Source organism: Mchenga conophoros, linkage group LG7, assembly GCF_057382185.1.
Source record: "Mchenga conophoros isolate Kocher_MC1m ecotype Shallow Benthic linkage group LG7, M_conophoros_male_GT1.1, whole genome shotgun sequence".
NCBI lineage: Eukaryota > Metazoa > Chordata > Actinopteri > Cichliformes > Cichlidae > Mchenga > Mchenga conophoros.
In genome coordinates this window covers 15,384,571-15,403,703 of record NC_140532.1, presented here as the reverse complement: position 1 = coordinate 15,403,703, position 19,133 = coordinate 15,384,571, and the positions used below count along the sequence as shown (strand labels likewise).

Below are 19,133 nucleotides of genomic sequence, written 5' to 3'. Positions count from 1 at the left end.
GGTGGAAGTAAAAGTAAGCACTTAATGATCAAAACTAGAGGCCAAAAAAGTGTTTTCACTATTTTGTAGCATAAACAGTGAATTTGTTATCTAATGTTCATGTTTCAGCTCTTTGAAATTTGTAAGTAAATTAATAAATTAAGTTTATCTATTAAGCTCTTTTCACAGTCGTAAAGCACTGTACAGCATAAAATAGTAAAGGAAATAAAAATATTAAGTGCCAAAAAACAGGTAGTTACAAACAAAACAAAACAAACAAAAAAAGTTTTGATACATGCTCAATCATCCAGGTAAGAAAACCCTAAAGTTGTTTCTGTTCATCTGTACATCTGCCAATTTAATGATCAAGAAACTGACCTCACAGCCCATTGTTCATCATTGGTGCTAGTTTCAGTCATTGTGCAAAGGTGATGTTTATAAGACTAAGGAAACACCACTCAGCCGAGACAGAAGAAGTCACTTGGATGAGTGACGAAACGTTTCTATGCCCAGATGAACAGAATCAACTTTTTGAGCTATCCTAAGAAGCAATAGAGATGATATTAGGTACCAAGTGTCAAACCAGTAATACTTTTTATGATATTTCATAACTCAATAATAATCAATAATATTCTGACCAAAAAAATATGATCATGAAAATATGGCGATGGAATAGGATGATGAATAGGATGTTTGAGAAAGAAATTAAAATGATGGAATAATAATTCATAATGGTGCGCTGTTATCATTTTAAGCCAAAACATTTACTTTATGACAAAAACTGTTTTGTGTGTGAAAATGTGTTAAACAATGTGATTATTCATTATTAACGAGGCATAATTTATAATATTCAGAAACATTGTGATTGCCATTACCTTTAATTACTTCTTCTGTCATAAATCAGAGGCATATGTCACTGCTTTGACACAAAGTATCCAATATCGCTCTCTGGCAGACCAGCCAATCACAACCTGCTTGGTGGACATTTAAAAAAAAAAAAAAAAACTCAAGTAGCAGTATCATTCACAGTGGGAGGTTGATACTTGGGGGTGTTTCACAGTTTTGCATAAAGTGGCTTCAACAGTGAATGTTTATGTAATATTAATGTAAAATCATCTGCAAATGTACTAAAAGCCCTGTAGCTGAAATAATTGAGCAGTTAAGTAGTTATGCTGAGAAAAACTGTAGAATTTTCATGTTTATTGATGTGTGCATATATTTATATATTACACACATGCAGACAGAGAGGGATACGTATGACACTAGATCCGAGGCACACTGAGTGTTGTAATGTATGCAGGCCTGGTGGATCATGGACGCTTCTGGGGGAAGGGATGCCAGGCTATCCTGCGTCTGACGTCACGGCGCTGGAGAGAGGGAGAGGAGGCGATGTGAGGAAGCTGCAATAAACACACAGGGCGTCTGCGCCTATCTAAGTAGGACAATAAAGTGAAAACGGCATCAATGCTCTAACAATGGATTTGTCACATACCCTTCTCCTTAAAGTTTTCCTCTTCGTGTACTTGCTAAACTACACCCAAGGTGAGTGAGGCGGTTTCTGTCGGAGCAAATCGAGTTGTGTTGAATCCATGAAGCAGCGAGCGGAGAGGAGCAGAAATCCCGATAGCCTGCTAGCTACAGAAGGGATCAGCAGGGCCTGCTTGTTATGAAGAGGACTGCACCCTTTTTGCCGTATTACTTCAAGGCGACAAATCACACATAGCTTAAAAGCGGACTCGGATTCGCGCAGTCGATTGAAATAAACGGACATTGGGGAGTTACGTCCGTGTGTTGTCACCGTTTTTTATCGCCAGCTTTTGGGTGAGGGTTTTGTTGTTACCGTGCGAGCGGCGCCGACAGCCATTGTTATGAGAAGATGGAGATGCCGACTGTTAAAGCAGCGTTAGCTCTGAGCTAGCTGCCACTTTAGCCGCTAATTGTTCTGTCATTATTAAAAAAACAACAACAACAGTTTAGCCCCGAAAATAACCTGTGTTCAGTGTAAAAGACACAAGTTTTCGCATTTTGCTGGCATAATTTTGTCTGCAGTTTTGCTCCCTGTCAGTGGTGTTTTAAGTCAAATCAACCTGCAGTCAGTATTTTAATAAAAAATAGTTTTTGTGTGTGTCTATGTGCGTGTGGGTGCCAAATTGCTCTGTGTAAAATGCAGTATTGACGTGTAATGCACTTCTGCTATCCTACCACTATCTGCTATATGCCGATGCTGTGCTTTTAAATCCTAATGTTCTCAGCTAAATATAGGAGTCATATACACAGATACATATACAATTACACAGTGGTTTTTGCTTGCAATGCTTCTTTTATTAATCTAATCTAGTCTAAACTACAGGAAATCCTTCATGCCTAACACCACAATACTTCTTTTTATTTATTACAATGTACTCAAGCTATTCATTCACATACCTGGATTTCCGCTTGATTTCTTTTTTCTAATTTTTACTTTCTGATTCTGATTCATTATTATTATTTTTTGACCTATGTTGTTTTTGGCTACTGTAACACAGCAGTTTTCCCAACTTTTAAGATAAATTAAGTCCAACTTGTCTCATATTTTCCTATATTTAATGTTTCTCTTTGATTAGTGTTTTTGAAGTGTATCAATCTTGGCTCCTCACATTTTCTTTATGTTTTGTAAGTCTTTAGAAATTAATTTATTTCAGAGATATAGTCATGGCCTTCACTTCTCATAGTCACCTCAATGAAAAATTTAATGTTACCACCTAAATATTTCATACCGCACATGAAAAGGGAAGTAGCTGAAGCCTGGTCTACTTATCCATCTTTGTTATAATGTTGCACAGAATCCTGTAATTTATGGCTCACTAGTCAGGCATAATTACCTGCCAGAGAAGCCTAATTACATGGACTCTGTTTACTAAAAAAGCTTCTCTCTCTTTTTTTTTTATATGGAGCAGCGATCTGACCTTACACTGAGGAAAGTGGTGTATATGTATGTGGAAAACATGCCAACATTCATTGGGGGAATAGATGCCATAAACAAAATCAATCTAGAAAAACCCATTTTTGTTTCAGTGTGAAACAGTGGGCAAAATGTGTGGAGACGGTTAAGAATTGCTTTCTTTCAAGCCCACTACCCAGCCTTCTGGTGACGAAATAATTAAGCGGTGACGCTGTGGGCTGTCGTTGAGAGTTAGTCTAAGGCTGCCATTCATTTGGCTTAAATCGATTTTAGTTAAAACCCAGAACATACTGATTTGCTGTCTGTTTCCTGTATTGTAATCCTGCCTGTCAAATATTGTCCAGATTATCCGCCTTACGGGCATCTAAACCACCCTAACATGAGCAGTGCGTCAGTTGTTTACAAATGTAGCTTTTGTACATATTCTTTTGAGTCTTTCTGTTAGGAATAGTTTGTGTTACCAACTAGAATCGCATCCCAGTTTCTAATGAGTAGGGAACGTGTTTTTTCTTTTTTCAATTGCTGCTGTATGTATATATTTGAGGGGGGGGAAAAACAAACATGCACGCATACCTTTCTTTAACAGATGTTCCTTCGTTCTTTTCACACAGGACACTATAGAAATCCCCTGAACAAGTACATCCGCCACTATGAAGGCCTGTCCTATGACACAGAGCTTGTGCACAGCAAGCATCAGAGGGCCAAGAGGGCACTCTCTCATGAAGACAAGTACCTGCATTTAGATTTTCATGCCCATGGAAGGTTCGTGCACTTTCTTTTCCTAGATATTATCCAAAGGTAAAGTCTGTCTGCATCTGTTTCTCTTTTTTTCCCCTTTCTCTTCATGTATCTTTATTCATTTGTCTGTTTATTCATTTGCAAACACCGTCCCGTGTACTTGTGCTGTTTATGATTAAAGTTGGAGGTCTTCTGTGTTGGGGGATTTGCAATTTTATTGAAAGTTGTTTTACAAAATCAAAAACATACGCTGGTGCATCATGTTAGGTCAGTGTTCAGGATGGATTTTTAATGATCACAATTATTTTCTGTGTGGGTTTTCTGCTCTCCCCTGGAGCTTCAGTATTCCTTGATTGGTTGAATTAACCAGCAACTACTCTAATGTTTGTTTAATTGCTTAAACTAACTGTGTTGGTGGGATAGAAATGGGCTATTTAAAGACACAAACCTGAGCTCAAAATAATTGCTGTTGTCCAGGTGTTCTTATTCCCTGCAGTTAAAGTGAAACTGTGCATGTATTTGTCTGTGTTCGTTAGCTCTGTGATGTATGTGGTGTTTCATGCTGCCTGAGTGGAAACCCCTCCAAATATCGTATATGGATTGATACTAATCGTCCTTGTCATGGTTCTTTATCTAATATTTCGAGGAGGTGGTGTTGTGAAAAAGCATCCATGACAAAGTCACGACCATCTGGCTGGGATCTTGGCAAAGGCAGTTTGTTGCCCTTCCTGTAACAGGGCCTGCTGTTTCTAAACTCAGATGCAGCTTAATAGGGAAGCGTATCATAAGAGCAAGGCGAACTCCGAAGGAAGATGTCTCTTCCTTTAAAAAAAAAAAAACCCCGCATCATATTCTTTTCCTTTTGAATTTACGACAAAGCTAGAGAGAGAACTCCTGATTCTTCTGTTTAATTTGCAGCACACCACCTGGCTTTCCTTTTTGACATTTGAACAAAATGTCTTGTGCTTTACACTAACAGCCACTAATAGTACAGTGAGGATGCTTTTAGATTCATATGCAGTATAAGGTTTGCCTCTAAAACGCCACCAGTTCTTAGGTTTTTAGTTCAAAGTGCTGGGGCAGTAGTTTCCTTCACACAACTTTGAGAATTGCCCTATTTTTCTGTAAATTATGGCTCTCTGTGTTATTTTCTCATGGAATCCCAGACTGAGTCCACGTTGATGTTGTGATCACAGTGTGGGAGCTTTACCATCTGTTGCAAGACTCCTTGTTCTTGTCGCCAAAGAGCGGACTTTGACTCTTGTTGGGGTTTTTTGGGCCCATTGCCATCCTACAGAATAAAGATTTTGGACCTCTCACATGCCTCCTTAATAGGATTGAGCAGTGGATAACATCCAGAGAGCCTAAAACCTTTGCAGAGTTCTCTATGTATCTGAAACAGCCAATAAACATGTTAATGTACCGCAGAGTTTTCCCCTGAGATTCCTACAAATGCCTAATGATTCACTAGGCATTGTGCACATTGCAGGATGTATTGTTTGCTATTATATTAGGCTTCAGATCTAAATTTTACAAAGGCTTTGTGTTTCGTCTGTTCACGGACCTAGAGAACAGCAACTTTCACACAATGCGAGCGTACAATAAGAGCACTGTGTAGGTGTTCCATGAAATCCGAGGTTTACTGTAACATGTTTTTTTCCCTCTCCATATGTTTGAACTACAAAAAAACACAGCACTGTTGCTAGATGCCCTAATTTCAAATTTTCTGTTTGGTCTCTTACAAATTTAAATGCTACAGTTTTGCATCTGCAGCAGAAAACAGCGTATTTGGTGGGTTTTTTAATTTTGTTTTTCTCTGTGAACGCTCTTGCTTCGACCCCACCCCCCCCTTTTAATTTGCAGGTTCATTTTTAGAGAAGGCTGGGTAAATGTTGCTTACTTCCACTACTTAAGGCCAACTGCAGCTCCTCTCCTGAATCTGAAGGCCTTCTTTTTTATCTCTTTGATTTCAGGCACTTTAATTTACGAATGAAGAGAGATACCACCTTGTTTTCCCCAGATTTGAAGGTAGATGTTTCAGGTGAAGAGATTCCATATGATACCTCTCACATCTACACTGGAGAAATCTTTGGTAAGACTATAAATTTTTCACAGTTGTTTAAATGTGTCACTACAGTACTGCTGCTCTAGGGGATTTTTAAAATAACTGTTGGCTTTGTTTTTCTCAAATGCAAATGCACCCTCTTCTGTGTCAATCTTCTGATGCTTATAATTGTACGATTTGGACTCCCAGGCGAGAAAGGCACATTGACTCATGGCTCCATTGTGGATGGTAAATTTGAGGGTTTTATTCAGAGCTACCATGGCACTTACTACGTGGAGCCTGCGGAGAGATACCTTGAGGACAAAGACGTGCCCTTCCACTCTGTCATCTACCATGAAGATGACATACGTGAGTCCCTGCACCTTTAGCCACGCAAATACTTTGACAGGCTATTATCCCGTGATCATCGAGTGTGTGTTTAGATATGTGCGTGTGTGACTGGAAAGTGCGAGGTTAGTGCTGCCGAGCTGATGGAGGCAGACTGGTGTGATAGGCCCCCCTGGGGAGCGCAGACACCTGGGGTGTTCATTAGCTGAGTAACACAATCTTGCTCTTGGGTACTGGCTCATTTCAGCAGGCTTTGCAATGTTGATACTAATAGTGAGCACCAAGTACACTTCACTACACTTGCAAATCATAATTTCACATCATCTGTGTACACATAGCGTGTGGCTGAGGGGCAAATTAAACATAATTGTGAGAGGAATCACTAATGAGAGCGACAGGAAAGTAACTCACACAGCAAAGCTAGGCTCAAGTGACGTGTAAGTACTTCCATTAGCTGATCGTGAATAGCGCCTGAAATAGTGACTCACGGGGTTAAGTAGCTAACATTGTCTCCCATAATCCTAACAGTGTTGTGTCTGTCTCTCTCATACAGACTACCCGCACAAGTATGGCCCAGAGGGAGGCTGTGCCGATAGCTCTGTGTTTGAAAAGATGAAGAAATACCAAACCTCTGCCGTGGAGCAGCCCCCTAAGGTTAACTTCACCACACACTACAATAAACCCTGACAGGGTTTAGTGAAGATCTTTGAGGATATTTTATGGTACTACTTAGTCAGGGTCAAAGATACCTAGAGATGTCTTTTTAAAGTCTCTGTGCCTGGTTCTATGTTGTAAGTTATAACCATGTAAGTGTTAAACCAGTATAGTCACAGTTAAGATTTGTCACTTTATTATTAATATGTAATTTTTTTTTATATAGTTTTGCATATGATTGTTATTTCACAGATTTCCATAAATTGTATTACGACACGGTTTAGTTTGGCCAGACGATCATCTGTATAAAAGTTCACCCGTTCATTTGTTACCGTTGTAGAGGAGTGGGAGCAGGATTACTCAAAAAGTTAAAGATTTAACTGCATGAAAGATTTTCCAGATTTCAGGCTTGGCCCACATTGCAGAAATGAATCATTCTTGGAGTCAGTTCAGATCTCAATCCAGGAAATTTTGGGGAAATATTCTTTATCACTGCAAGATGGGCACAGTTAGACATTTCATCATATCTTCACAGATCAAGTTTAGCGTCGCGTTTGCGACACTAAACTTCAGATTTAGACATCCTTTTGGATTCAGAAATATGGAAAGCAGCATCTAAGCCTCACGTGTATTATTATCACATTCAAGTGATGGACTCAAACAGGACGACATAATGTTCAATTTGGTACCTGACAATAAAATGTAACACTTTATCTCAAGCTGTGCCTCTTAGCTCCAATCCAATCAGAGATAGTAGGCAGTAATAAAATATGTCTGTGTTCAATTTAAACCACATTAACAAAAAGCATTAGTTTGATTTATCGGTTACTTCTGACTCACTTGGTGTGACATGTCACTGCAAAACTCTGTGACCGAAAAGTACTGAACACCTTAAAACTGAGATAGGTGTCCATCAGTGGCAGTGGTCAGCCTTTTCCCTCCACCCTGTATGTGACATAGAAAGCACATATTCCTCTGCAGAATAGAGCTTCATGAACATACTGCAGCTGAAGAACCACAGCCTAAAAATACCGGACATTATTTATTTACTCTTTTTACCGTTTTTGTTGGAAAAATCTTTTAAATATGTTTTATTTAACTGTGTGTTTCCTGCTCTGCCTCTTCCGTCTCACTCACACCAGGAAGTCCACACTGATCTGGACACCCAGCTGCTGAGGAAGAAGAGGATGGCCCAGGCTGAGAAAAACACATGTCAGCTTTTTATTCAGACCGACCACCTCTTCTTCAAGTATTACAAGAGTAGAGAAGCTGTCATAGCGCAGGTAACGCACAGGAAGTGACTTGGTATATACTACTCTTAATACTTTCTAAAGCCTAGGAATATATTGATAAGAGAAATTGTCCACAAAGTACAATTTCTATGGAGTTGCGTTACGGTGTAGGAATTGTCATATTTTGGCAAATCTATTATCATTTTCTGGGGAGAGTTATACTAAGACATTAGCACCACTCAAGCACTACCCATTAACTACTGCGCTCAACTAATGAGAGTGAGGCTGTTTTCCATTTTTCCTAATCTGTATGCTAAGCTAACTTAGTATACAGGAGGCTAGCAGCAATAGGAAGATATTATTGCCAGCAGTAGCTTATTATTCGGTCTACTCCCTTTATAGTTTACACGTTGCCACTTCAGTTTTTCCACCAGCTTAAAGCCCCCAGTATAACCTTGATTACATGATCCTTTTATGTGCGCGGTATTCTCCTGAACGATAGGTGTCGCAGGTGTCAGACAATACCTCCACATCAGTGCTGATATAGTGCTGTTCTTTTAGGTTTGTTTATTATCAGAAAGTTTATTCTTGTACCATCTCCCTCTCATCGATCTGTGACTGTCAGAGATTCTGTATTGATATGTCATTAAAACGGTGGTATAAACCTACACGATCGTAAACTTGCCTCTTCAACCCGGTGGCAGTGGAACAATGTGTCAGGTTACAAAAATAAAGAGTTGCAGGAATGGCTACTTGCGACGGCAGATGTGACGTCAGTTTAATGTCAGTGTTGTCGTACAGTGCCATTTGACAAGCCACCGCATGGGTAATGTCCTAGGTCAGTGCCACGCCTGGCATAAACACTGATTTTTTTTTTTTTTTTTTTTTAATGCAAAAACCACATATAGCCAGTTGAATAATGTATTCTGTTAGCTGTTGTTGTTAGCAATAGAGCTACGTACAAGCAGCTCTTGTTAGTACTTGTACCATCACATACGGCGTACTTGAGTGAAATGTCAGCTATTAAAAGTATGAATACCTCGTACTTCCTTCAGATCTCCAGTCATGTGAAGGCCATTGATGCCATTTATCAAGGCACAGACTTCATGGGCATTCGTAACATCAGTTTCATGGTGAAACGGATCCGGGTGAGTCTTTTGCAGATCGGCCGCTTTTGCATTTTAGGTCTGTTCAGTCTTTCCTGTGAACCAGTTGTCTCCTGTCTTCGCAGATCAACACCACCAATGATGAGAGGGACAAGTCCAACCCATTCCGCTTTGCCAACATTGGTGTGGAGAAGTTTTTGGAGCTGAACTCGGAGCAGAACCACGACGACTACTGCTTGGCTTATGTTTTCACTGACAGAGATTTTGACGATGGGGTGCTGGGTTTGGCCTGGGTGGGAGCGCCCTCAGGTATGCAAATCTTATTCTTGTGATAAGCAAGCAGTCTGTGTCTTGTTTTTACAGAAAGGTACAAAAACATCATTTTTTTCACATTCCTTAGCAGGAATTTGTCCTCGCAAATGTAGACTGAAGCTCATCAAGCAGGAACATATTTTTCTTTAAAACTGTCGGCAGATATTTGTTGCAGTCTGTTTTAACTCTACGCTGGGGTTGATTTGAGTTTTTAATTGAAAGCACTGCAGTTAAATTGCAAATTTGCTGCAGTAAAATGGGCATCTTCTCTCAGTAATGACAAACAAAATTTGTCTTCAGCATGTACTGTAAACATGATGATGAAGTATGTTTTTAAATAAGGCCTCCTGTCACTTATTTGAATAGCTGGTGTTAAATTAATCACATTCACTCTCTTCATTGAGCGAAATCTTTCCGTATTTAGTTTGTTGCAAATTGTGCCTTTCCTTCTCAGGGAGCTCTGGAGGCATCTGTGAAAAAAGCAAGCTGTACTCAGACGGAAAAAAGAAGTCTCTCAACACTGGTATAATCACTGTACAGAACTACGCCTCCCACGTACCTCCGAAAGTCTCCCATATCACTTTTGCACACGAAGTAGGCCACAACTTTGGCTCCCCGGTGAGTGCCGCATTTATGCACGGTGAGAAGGAATTTATGATGCCTGTACTCTTTGTCCCTTTTTTTTTGCTTTTAATCTTTGATTTTCTTTCTTCTTCCTCGCTGCCAGCATGACTCTGGATCTGAGTGCACACCAGGGGAATCCAAAAGCCAAGACAAGAAGGAGAAGGGCAATTATATCATGTATGCAAGGGCTACATCTGGAGACAAGCTTAACAACAACAAGTTCTCCCTCTGCAGCATTCGCAACATCAGCCAGGTGCTGGAAAAAAAGAGGAACAACTGCTTCGTCGGTACGTTTTACTGTTTCTGTTGGATCTAGGGCCTCGATCTTAACTCGTGATCCGGGTTAGGGTTCTTCTGATGGTGTGGAATATTTTTACCACAAACTCTTAATTAGTGAAAGAATTCAGGCATCCTGAGAAGTTATTGGCTAGTATCAGCTTAGAAAAGCCAGCTTGGCATTAGTCCATGGTATTTTTGTACAGTATTTGGCAGACTGTGGAAGTAAACCTTGTCATCTTTTTTCTTTGTCTTTTTTTTTTCTTGCCAGTTTCACACTTTTGAGTCAGTAGAACAGCAAACCGATGCTTCAGAAGTCACTCGATTAATTCACCATGTGATTGGCGTGTCTAAAAAATCTTCTTGTTTTGCACAAGCTGTTCAAAGTGATGTGCATCTTGGCTGCACTGATATGACTGAAAAATGCTTTAGCTTTTCAGACACTGCCTTAATACACCCACCCACAAACCGACGTTTTTTTGGGTTTATGCTTTTGGCTCTTTGAAGGGTCCTTTTCTATTTTTCTTTTTCTTTTTTTGCCCCAGCAACTCATTCTCTCCAGAGCAGCATTCAAGGGTTTGGTGTGCATGCACGCTCAGAATGAGCCTTTGGGGGATGAGGGTCCACTACCGTCAGCATGATTTGTGTACACAGTGAAGGAAATTTTTGTGCATTTTTGTAATGGTTCAGGCCTTTACACAAAAAGCACTTTGCAGAAAAAAAAAACCCCATGAAATTTAAAATTTTTAAGAAGCAAACTTTTATTTTGTTAAAATTTTGCACACAAAAAAATGTCTCCTCAAAAAACACACTATGGGAGTCAAAACATGGAGTCGACATCAAGTGATGATCAAGCAATGACGAGTTGGTCCTGATGTTTGTAAATGTGAAAAGGAAGAATCTGAGTTCATCCAGTTCTCAGGAGAAGACAGCAGCAGGAAGAATTTCATGGTTTGACCCACGAGTTGAAGCTGCATCACAACCATTTTCCTACATACCGTCAGTCGGGCAGTTTGAACTCTTGTTGGCAGAGTTGGGACCACATCTGATCGATTGACCCGGAGCAGCATCTAGTTGTGTGTCTAAGATAAAATAGTATTATTTTACTATTATATTATCATTGTATACTCAGTAGCGGTGCACATTTTGTGCTGCAATTACACTTGTTGCCAAATGCAGAGGTCTGATCCGGAAAAATAAATCCAGCAAATTTGTCCAGCAAGTTGCACAATCCTGTGTAAGGGTGCATTAGGAATGGGCGAGTCCAAAAATATTTTTAAAGCACAAAATGTTCGTACGATTATTATTCGTCTGGTGTAAAAACCTTAAAACAATCAAAAATCTCAATGTGTAAATGTAGAAAAAAACTGGGGGACAATTTTTCATTGTCACACCTGACTAGGAGAAGGCGGTTTTCTTCTACAGAGCATCAAAAAGTCTGTAATTCATAAAAACCCTGATATTATTTAATAAATGTCAAATTTAAACTTTGAGCTTGCTCCGCAAAGGGCTCAACACTTTTTTTCTTTTTCTCAAAACAGAGTCTGGCCAGCCCATCTGTGGTAATGGTATGGTGGAGCCTGGTGAGCAGTGCGATTGTGGCTACAGCGATCAGTGCAAGGACAAGTGCTGCCATGATGCCAACCAGCCTGACAACAAGAAGTGCACATTAAAGGACCATACAGTCTGCAGGTAGAGGGCGATTTTTATTTTTCAGTTATTTTAATATCTCTTAAAGAGGGTGTTCTCATGTTTTGAGTCTTAACTCGGCGCTTTTCTCTTCCCCAAAAAGTCCCAGCCAGGGTCCTTGTTGTACAAGCGAATGCATTTACAAGGCTCGCGGTGACAAGTGCCGAGAGGAGTCGGAGTGCGCTCACCATGGCGTATGTAAGGGCGACAGCGCCCAGTGCCCCACGTCGGAGCCCAAGGCCAACTTCACCGCCTGCCACGGAGAGACTCAAGTCTGCCTCAACGGGGTGAGTGGCTGAAGAAATCACACCTTGAAGAACTGGTTGTCATAGCAACACTGTACTCATACTAGCAAGTGTCTGATCTCGCCTGTCCTCGTGCTCCTCCTCCGCAGGGCTGCTCCGGCTCCATCTGTGAGAAGTACGGGCTCGAGGCGTGTACCTGTGCCAGCCAAGATGGCAAGGATGAGACCGAGCTTTGCCACGTGTGCTGCATGGAGAAAAGTGAGTCATTTACCCTTTCTCACACCTTTTACAAGCAGGCTCTTTCTTTTATAAATATACGGGTGAGTTTTGTCTTTTTTTTTTCTTTTTTTTTTTTTAAACTGGATTTGTCTCTCTGCACAGCAAATCCCAGCACATGCAGCAGCACAGGATCAGAGCGCCTGGCTCGTTTCTTCAATAAAAAAGTCACCACGTTGCCAGCTGGCTCGCCTTGCAATGACTTTAAGGGCTACTGCGATGTGTTCATGAAGTGCCGACTGGTGGACGCAGATGGGCCACTTGCCAGACTAAAGAAGGCCATCTTTAACCCTGAGCTGTATGAGAACATCGCCGAGTGGATTGTGGTACGTGTCGACATCTTGATTGTGAATGATTAGTTAGTATGTGGGGGGTCTTTTTCTATTCTGTATTTGATTGAGCTTGATTTGAGCTTCATTTTCATCCCAGGCTTACTGGTGGGCAGTGCTCTTGATGGGTATCGCCCTCATCTTGCTTATGGCTGGTTTCATTAAGATCTGTAGTGTGCATACTCCCAGCAGCAACCCCAAACTTCCACCACCCAAACCACTTCCAGGTGAGTCCAGAAGACTAAAGAGACCTCGTCTAATAAGAGCGTTTAGCTGTTACGCATTTTCATGAAATATTTTTAGATAACTTACCTGACCACCCAGATGTTTTAAGTCACATGTCTGCAGTTTGCTTTCAAACCTCCTTTAAATTTGAATGTGACATTCAGTGTTTTTTGGGGGTGGGGGAGAGGGTTAAATATCATTTTTATTCAGGCAGGTCAAACCACCGAGAGAAAGCTCTCTTTTACGAGGACACTCTGATTACAGTAAATATGAAAGCTACTTTTAGCTCCTGCCTTTTTCACAACGGGTTGTCACAGCGGGTAGCTCCGCATGTTTGATTTGGCAGATTTTTACGTCGGATGCCCTCGCTGTGTCTCCTCCCGCGATCAAACTGGGGAGCTTTTGCTTGCTAAAAGAGTGTGTAAACCACTACACTACAGGGACACAAATGAATAAAAATACAGATATATTTTTAAAAACCTATTTATTATCAGGCTGTAAAGTAAAATTAATCATGCAGTTCATGTTATCATTTACGGGCTTATTAACAATTTATATGGGCAGTGCTGTGAGAACAGTTTCCTGAGAACACTTACAGATTTGATCTGAGCTCCTAAACTTGATCCAGATTAAACTCAGATTGAGCTTTGAATGTTCACACAGGCTAAAAAGCATCACATTAAATCCACTGTACTGTGTGCCTTGTTAACCTTGCAGCCATACCTGTGAATGAGAGCAGTGTTATGATTACTTACTCTTAGAGTTTCTCTACATGACTTTGGTTTTCTCACTGCATCCTGTGCTGTTGCGCCTAAGGGTGGTCATGGCAACTGATCTACTTGTTTAAATGTGAGAGAAGAAGAAAGTGTAGTTGAATATTCTAAAAGGCATATTCAAATTAAGCAGAGTGTAATGGGTAAGGTGATGTAACATCAGTACAAAATGTTTGCATGTATTTAAGAGCAGTTTAATGACATTTTCTTTGTTAAGAGTATTTTTGCAAGTTGCTGTTTTTTGGCATGTTGTACACACACGCTACACGTTGATAACATTAGCAGCCCAACTTTCCTAAAGTTGTTGACGTCTGCAGTCAGAATGGGGTTTTGCTCGGCTCCACTTGAGTGCTGATCTTCCAGCCTACGTGCAACCGTTTATTTTTCTAGATCAAAGGACCACAGATCGGTCCCTCTAGCTTGTTTACAATTAGCTTCTTTCTGCTGCAGCTACAATTAGTGGCAGGTGGTTTCTTGAAGTCTTGGACAGCAAAGCTAACCGCTGACAGTAAATAAAATAAATCATAAGTCTGTCGGTATGAGCTGACAGAGAGAGTGTGTGTGGGTGTTCTGCCTCCGTATCTCCTGCTGTGTCCTACATGTGAGAAAGACCAACTTTGGACAATGTCTTTACTTGATTGTTAAGAACAAGGGTTTTCAAACCTTTGATTACCAGGTGCGGGTTCAGGGTTGAAGCCTACAGAGGAAAAATGCAAACATCAAACACTTTGATTGCTTGTATCTTACACATATATAGGACGTTTATGTTGGTTTTTGCCATTTTTGTACTCTTTCTATAGTATTTTCAGTCAGGCTCTAATAAACATTGTTTAACACTTTTATTGGACCACCTGTCATAAATACAAAAAAGCACAAATATTCAAAAAAAAATCTGTCAAACTTTATGTTAAACACAGTCTATAAGCACCTCACGCAAGATTTGTGTTTGCTGATTTCTCCTCTGCTTTTAATGAGACTCTTTTTAAACTTTTAGATTAGCTCCTGATGCTGATTTTAAACTTTCTCACTGAAAGAGTCCAACAGGTCCTCGTTAATGGACAAATATCCAGTAGGATTGTGTCAAGCTCCCGTTGATCTCGGGGCTGTGCTCTGTCACCCCTTCTTTTTATTACGTACACCGACAGCTGCAGGACGCCGTACGAGAACAGGTTTATTTTTGTGTAACTTTTATTGTTTGTTTATTGAAAGTCTTTTAACATCTTCTTTTATCTGCTGGTTCAGTATTTTGCCTGTTAAGGATGGAAACTCTCTCAGTCATAATGTTAACACCTCCAAAATCACTGGGGTCAGATTTGTGCTCACTCTGGGAAAATCAGGTGATAAAGAAGGCAAAAGACGTTGTTATACATTTTTATTTTTGGACCTCATTGTTGTCGATCGCTGCGTTGACATGCAACAGTGTTGGTGATAAGTGGTTGTGTGAGTAAGCTGCGAACAAATTACCCTTTTTGGGGGAATAATAAAGTTAATCTGAATCTGAAATCTCCTTCAAAATAAAAATGACTGAATTCACTGAACGTTTTTATATCTGAACTTGGACTTTTCTAAGAAGTCAGAAATTGGTCAAGTTTAACATTACAGAAACATGAGAAAACTAATTAGGTAATTACTAATGCTGCTAATTTAGTACAGCCATGGCATAAACCTCACATTGGGGTCTGATTTAATAAATTCCTTCAGTACCGCGGGGTCATAAATGACATCACCCTGTAAGATGAATGCGATGCAAGGTAGGCCCGTTCACTTGCAGGGGTCACTCTTTGTCCGCTGTGAAAGAACAGCTGCTGATACTTTGTGATTTTTTTTTTGAGTTTCCCTACATGAGAGATGACAGATGTGAGATAAACACGTCATCCTTCATCACACTGCAAGACCACCAGCTTAGGAACAAGTGCTGCAGCTGAACAAAACAAAGCTAGGACGATACTCGTCTTTCTTGAGCCTAAGTTAACTCTCTTTCCTCTGACAGGGACTTTGAAAAGACGACGAGCGCAGCAGCATGCTAGCTCTCAGGTGCAGCATCAGTCCCAGCACCCGCACGGCCACAGCGGACACGGGGGCCACGGCGGCCAGCGGCAGGCACAGAGGCAGCCTCAGCGCCAGGCACAGCCCCAGAGGCACCACCGTCAGCCCAGAGAGAACTATCAGATGGGCCAGATGAGACGCTGAGACCCTGCACCCAGCTCCCCCCTGCTCCCCCCCCAATGCCTTGGCTCCTCCTTGTGCCTACAGAGGGAAACAAAAGCGTCACTCCATCCAAAGAAACGCCTGACATGGTTGTTAGTCATCATCATATCCTCCAACTACAGACAAAACAAGACACGCGAAAAAGAGAAAACGCTATTCAGCAACTCGATTGGCTCTTTGTGGAGGGGACTTGACCATCAGCCATTTCCACTGCAGTGCGATCTAGCAAATTTTTTTTCCCCATCGTTTTTTCTTTTTTTTTTTCTTTAAGGAGTGCCAAGGAGTTAAGGAATCATTTGTAGCTTTAGTTCATTCTGTGGTTTGTTTTGTTTTTCTTTTTTCTTCATCTGCAACATCTTCTTGAGTGACAGGCTCGTAGCTGCTGGTGAACTCTCTTTTTTTTTTTTTTTTTTTTTTTTTTCGTTCTTTTGTTTTTGTCATCTTAGCCAGGAATGAGAGACACTCAGTGGGGATTTGCGGCACTTTTGTGATTTCACACATGTCAAACGGCAAAAGACACAGGCTCCGGTCTCTCGTGCAGACGGTCTTCTGCATGTGATTGTAAATATTTAGTGTATCATAAGTGAAAACAAACTATTTCTTCTACTGTAAATGTGTAATTCTTCATTTTTTTTTTTTTCTTTAATTTTTCGGTTAGTGCTCTCAGGATTTTTAACACATAAATGAAAGAATGACAGTTGTGGTGAGTTCCTTGGATGCTGCCGTTGAGGATTTGACGCCATCGAGTTCTCTCAGCAGTCCAATCAGGTGGATCTCTCTCACTTTCATGAACTCGCTAGGTTTTGATTTGCTTTTCTTTGAACAACAAGGTCGCCATATCCCACGTTTTAGGCCTTCTCTGTTCAAGGTCCCTTTATTTCACCATTTTTTTTTTTTTTTAAATTGTCTCGCTAACATCATGTCTTGCCCCTGTTGTACACCAAATTGGACGAGGTCAGAAACAGAAGGAGAAATCGTCTAGTTTGGTGCAACCGTTTACTGTCTGTTTGTTTGTTTCTTTATTTGTTTTTAATAATAATGAAGAACGAATAACCACTAACTGAAGCTGATGTTGATCCTGCCTGTTCAGATATGAAGTCGAGGTGAAGAGTGAAGGCTGCTGTGGCGTAGTGTAGAAGTGAGAGTGTATCATGTTACAGAGTTAGTTTACATGAGTGTGGAAATAAATTTTAAAAATGACTTAAAAAAAAAAGATGGAATCATTCTATTATTCTTCAGATAGCGAAACTAAGAAGTTTTTAATGTGGGCATGCAGACACATTTATTAAATGTGACTATTAATTGACCAAGGTTTGTAATGTTTGTATGTCACTCAACACGATTTACTTTGGGCCCCCGGAGCGAGCGGTGTAACGCAGCAGTGTTGTCACATTTATTCACCAACACGTCCCTCAGCGGGGTCACTGCTTCCACGGGAAACGAGCTTCTGGTCCAATCTCTCATCTCAAGGACTGAATTCCCCTTAAGAGCTCATGAGTGCAGGCCTCAGAGTTTACATGAGCGTGCCATAGAACTTTTACGGAGCAGTGCACAGGTTTTCCTAAAATCCAGGAAGCACCTGCGAGGTTTCCACTTTAAAGAGAATGAAATGAAGGCTGTGCGATTCGACCTCAGGTGTTTTCTTCCTCTCTTCGCTGCACCAAAGGGGCATCTTGGAAAACCAAGTTAATCACAACACTCACTGGAAGGATTTGATCATGTAATCATGACATAGTGTGTTAAAGTCCTGTCATTTCATTTACCAGGCAGACATTTCGCCCGACGGGATGCTCCAGCAACGACGCGTTGCAGATTTTTTATTTTTTTTTGCATTAAATGCTGTGGGAGGACTTTCTGTGCTCTGACTTCATTTTTATCGTGGCATTATGGCTATACTTTAAATGCATGCGGTACTAATCATAACTAATATCTATCTGGTCATTACAGCCACACATGTGCTCTGGAGGGGACGCGACAAACATAATGACACCTCACGGTTTTCCGTTCACGCGACAGATGAATCGAGCGGGTCGACGGGGTGTTTTTTTTTGTTTGTTTGTTTTCCTTTTCTCTGTACAAAAATTGAGCTCTTTTTAAATCTGATCTCCTGAGCCACGTCTCACCTGTCAGGGCCCGGAGAACTGAACCTGTAAACTTGTACAGTACTTGGGAAAATAATCGAATAAAATTTGCGTTTCATTTGAAAAATGAGAATTACATTTTTGATACATCGGTTTAATTTCTTTTTTGTATCCTAATTCCAGAGTAAGTTGTTTTAAAGATGTTCATATGTGACAAACTTTCCTCTCTTCTAAGTTATTTTCTGTTCTTATATGTGCTTGTTGAACTGGAGTTTGCTTACGATACTTTTCTCCACCGTCATCAATGCTTAAAAACAATTCAGTGTGATGGAGTCAATGTTACATTCTCATTTTTGTCTTTGTTATCCTGTGGCATGGTTTGGGTAGAAGAGCAGAAGAATAATGCCTGTAAATTTCCTTTCTTTTTAATTTCGTAGTCTTGGTAAAGTTTTTAAATAAACGTGCACTGAAAAATGTCCAAATTGAGTTGAAAATGTTGTAGGTGACGTAGGCCGAAAGAACACATGATTAAAAAGTAATACTACTGTCTGATTTTAATGTTCACTGTGTTTTATACAGTATCGGAAATTTTTGTTCACTTTGAACATTTTTACTAAAAAAAAAACAACAACAAAAAAAATTCAAATTGTATTGTGCAAAGAGATGTAATTTTTTGGAGTACTTGAAATGCATTAATTAAAAGACTCATTCAAAATAAAATAGACCCCTGTTTGCTGTCTGTAAATGTGTGCGTGCTCTGGCTCTTTCTCTCCGTGTGAGGCAGTTTGTTCTGAGGACTGTGCAGCCAGATGTTTAAAGGGCCACTCCCCCTGATTTAACACATGAACCGTCATTTGCATTGGGCTTGAAATAAATGGAAAGCTTGCAATACAGACTGGTGTCATGGTGTTTGAAAGATGCTGATTTTGTTTGTGGAAAAAGTTGCGTTTGGGGAGAATGTAAGAGATCGATGTGAAGTTATTAGATCTTGTGATTTTTTTTTTTTGATTTTTTTTTTTTTTTTTTTTACCAAACTGTTTTTCTATGTTCTAA

At 40.3% G+C, this 19,133-nt stretch overlaps 1 protein-coding gene across 1 annotated transcript; it reads left to right on the top strand.

The window, feature by feature from the left end:
• The first annotated feature begins 1,344 nt into the window (after positions 1 to 1,344).
• On the top strand, positions 1,345 to 18,800 carry LOC146569851 (disintegrin and metalloproteinase domain-containing protein 10-like). Its single transcript, XM_085282435.1, has 16 exons — positions 1,345 to 1,521; positions 3,532 to 3,682; positions 5,632 to 5,750; positions 5,913 to 6,071; positions 6,604 to 6,704; positions 7,847 to 7,987; positions 8,992 to 9,084; positions 9,168 to 9,351; positions 9,809 to 9,972; positions 10,082 to 10,265; positions 11,796 to 11,946; positions 12,047 to 12,230; positions 12,338 to 12,446; positions 12,570 to 12,790; positions 12,894 to 13,020; positions 15,782 to 18,800. Exons 1-16 carry the CDS (start codon positions 1,455 to 1,457, stop codon positions 15,979 to 15,981), a joined length of 2,355 nt encoding a protein of 784 aa, XP_085138561.1. The 5' UTR covers positions 1,345 to 1,454; the 3' UTR covers positions 15,982 to 18,800.
• The last annotated feature ends 333 nt before the right edge of the window (positions 18,801 to 19,133 follow it).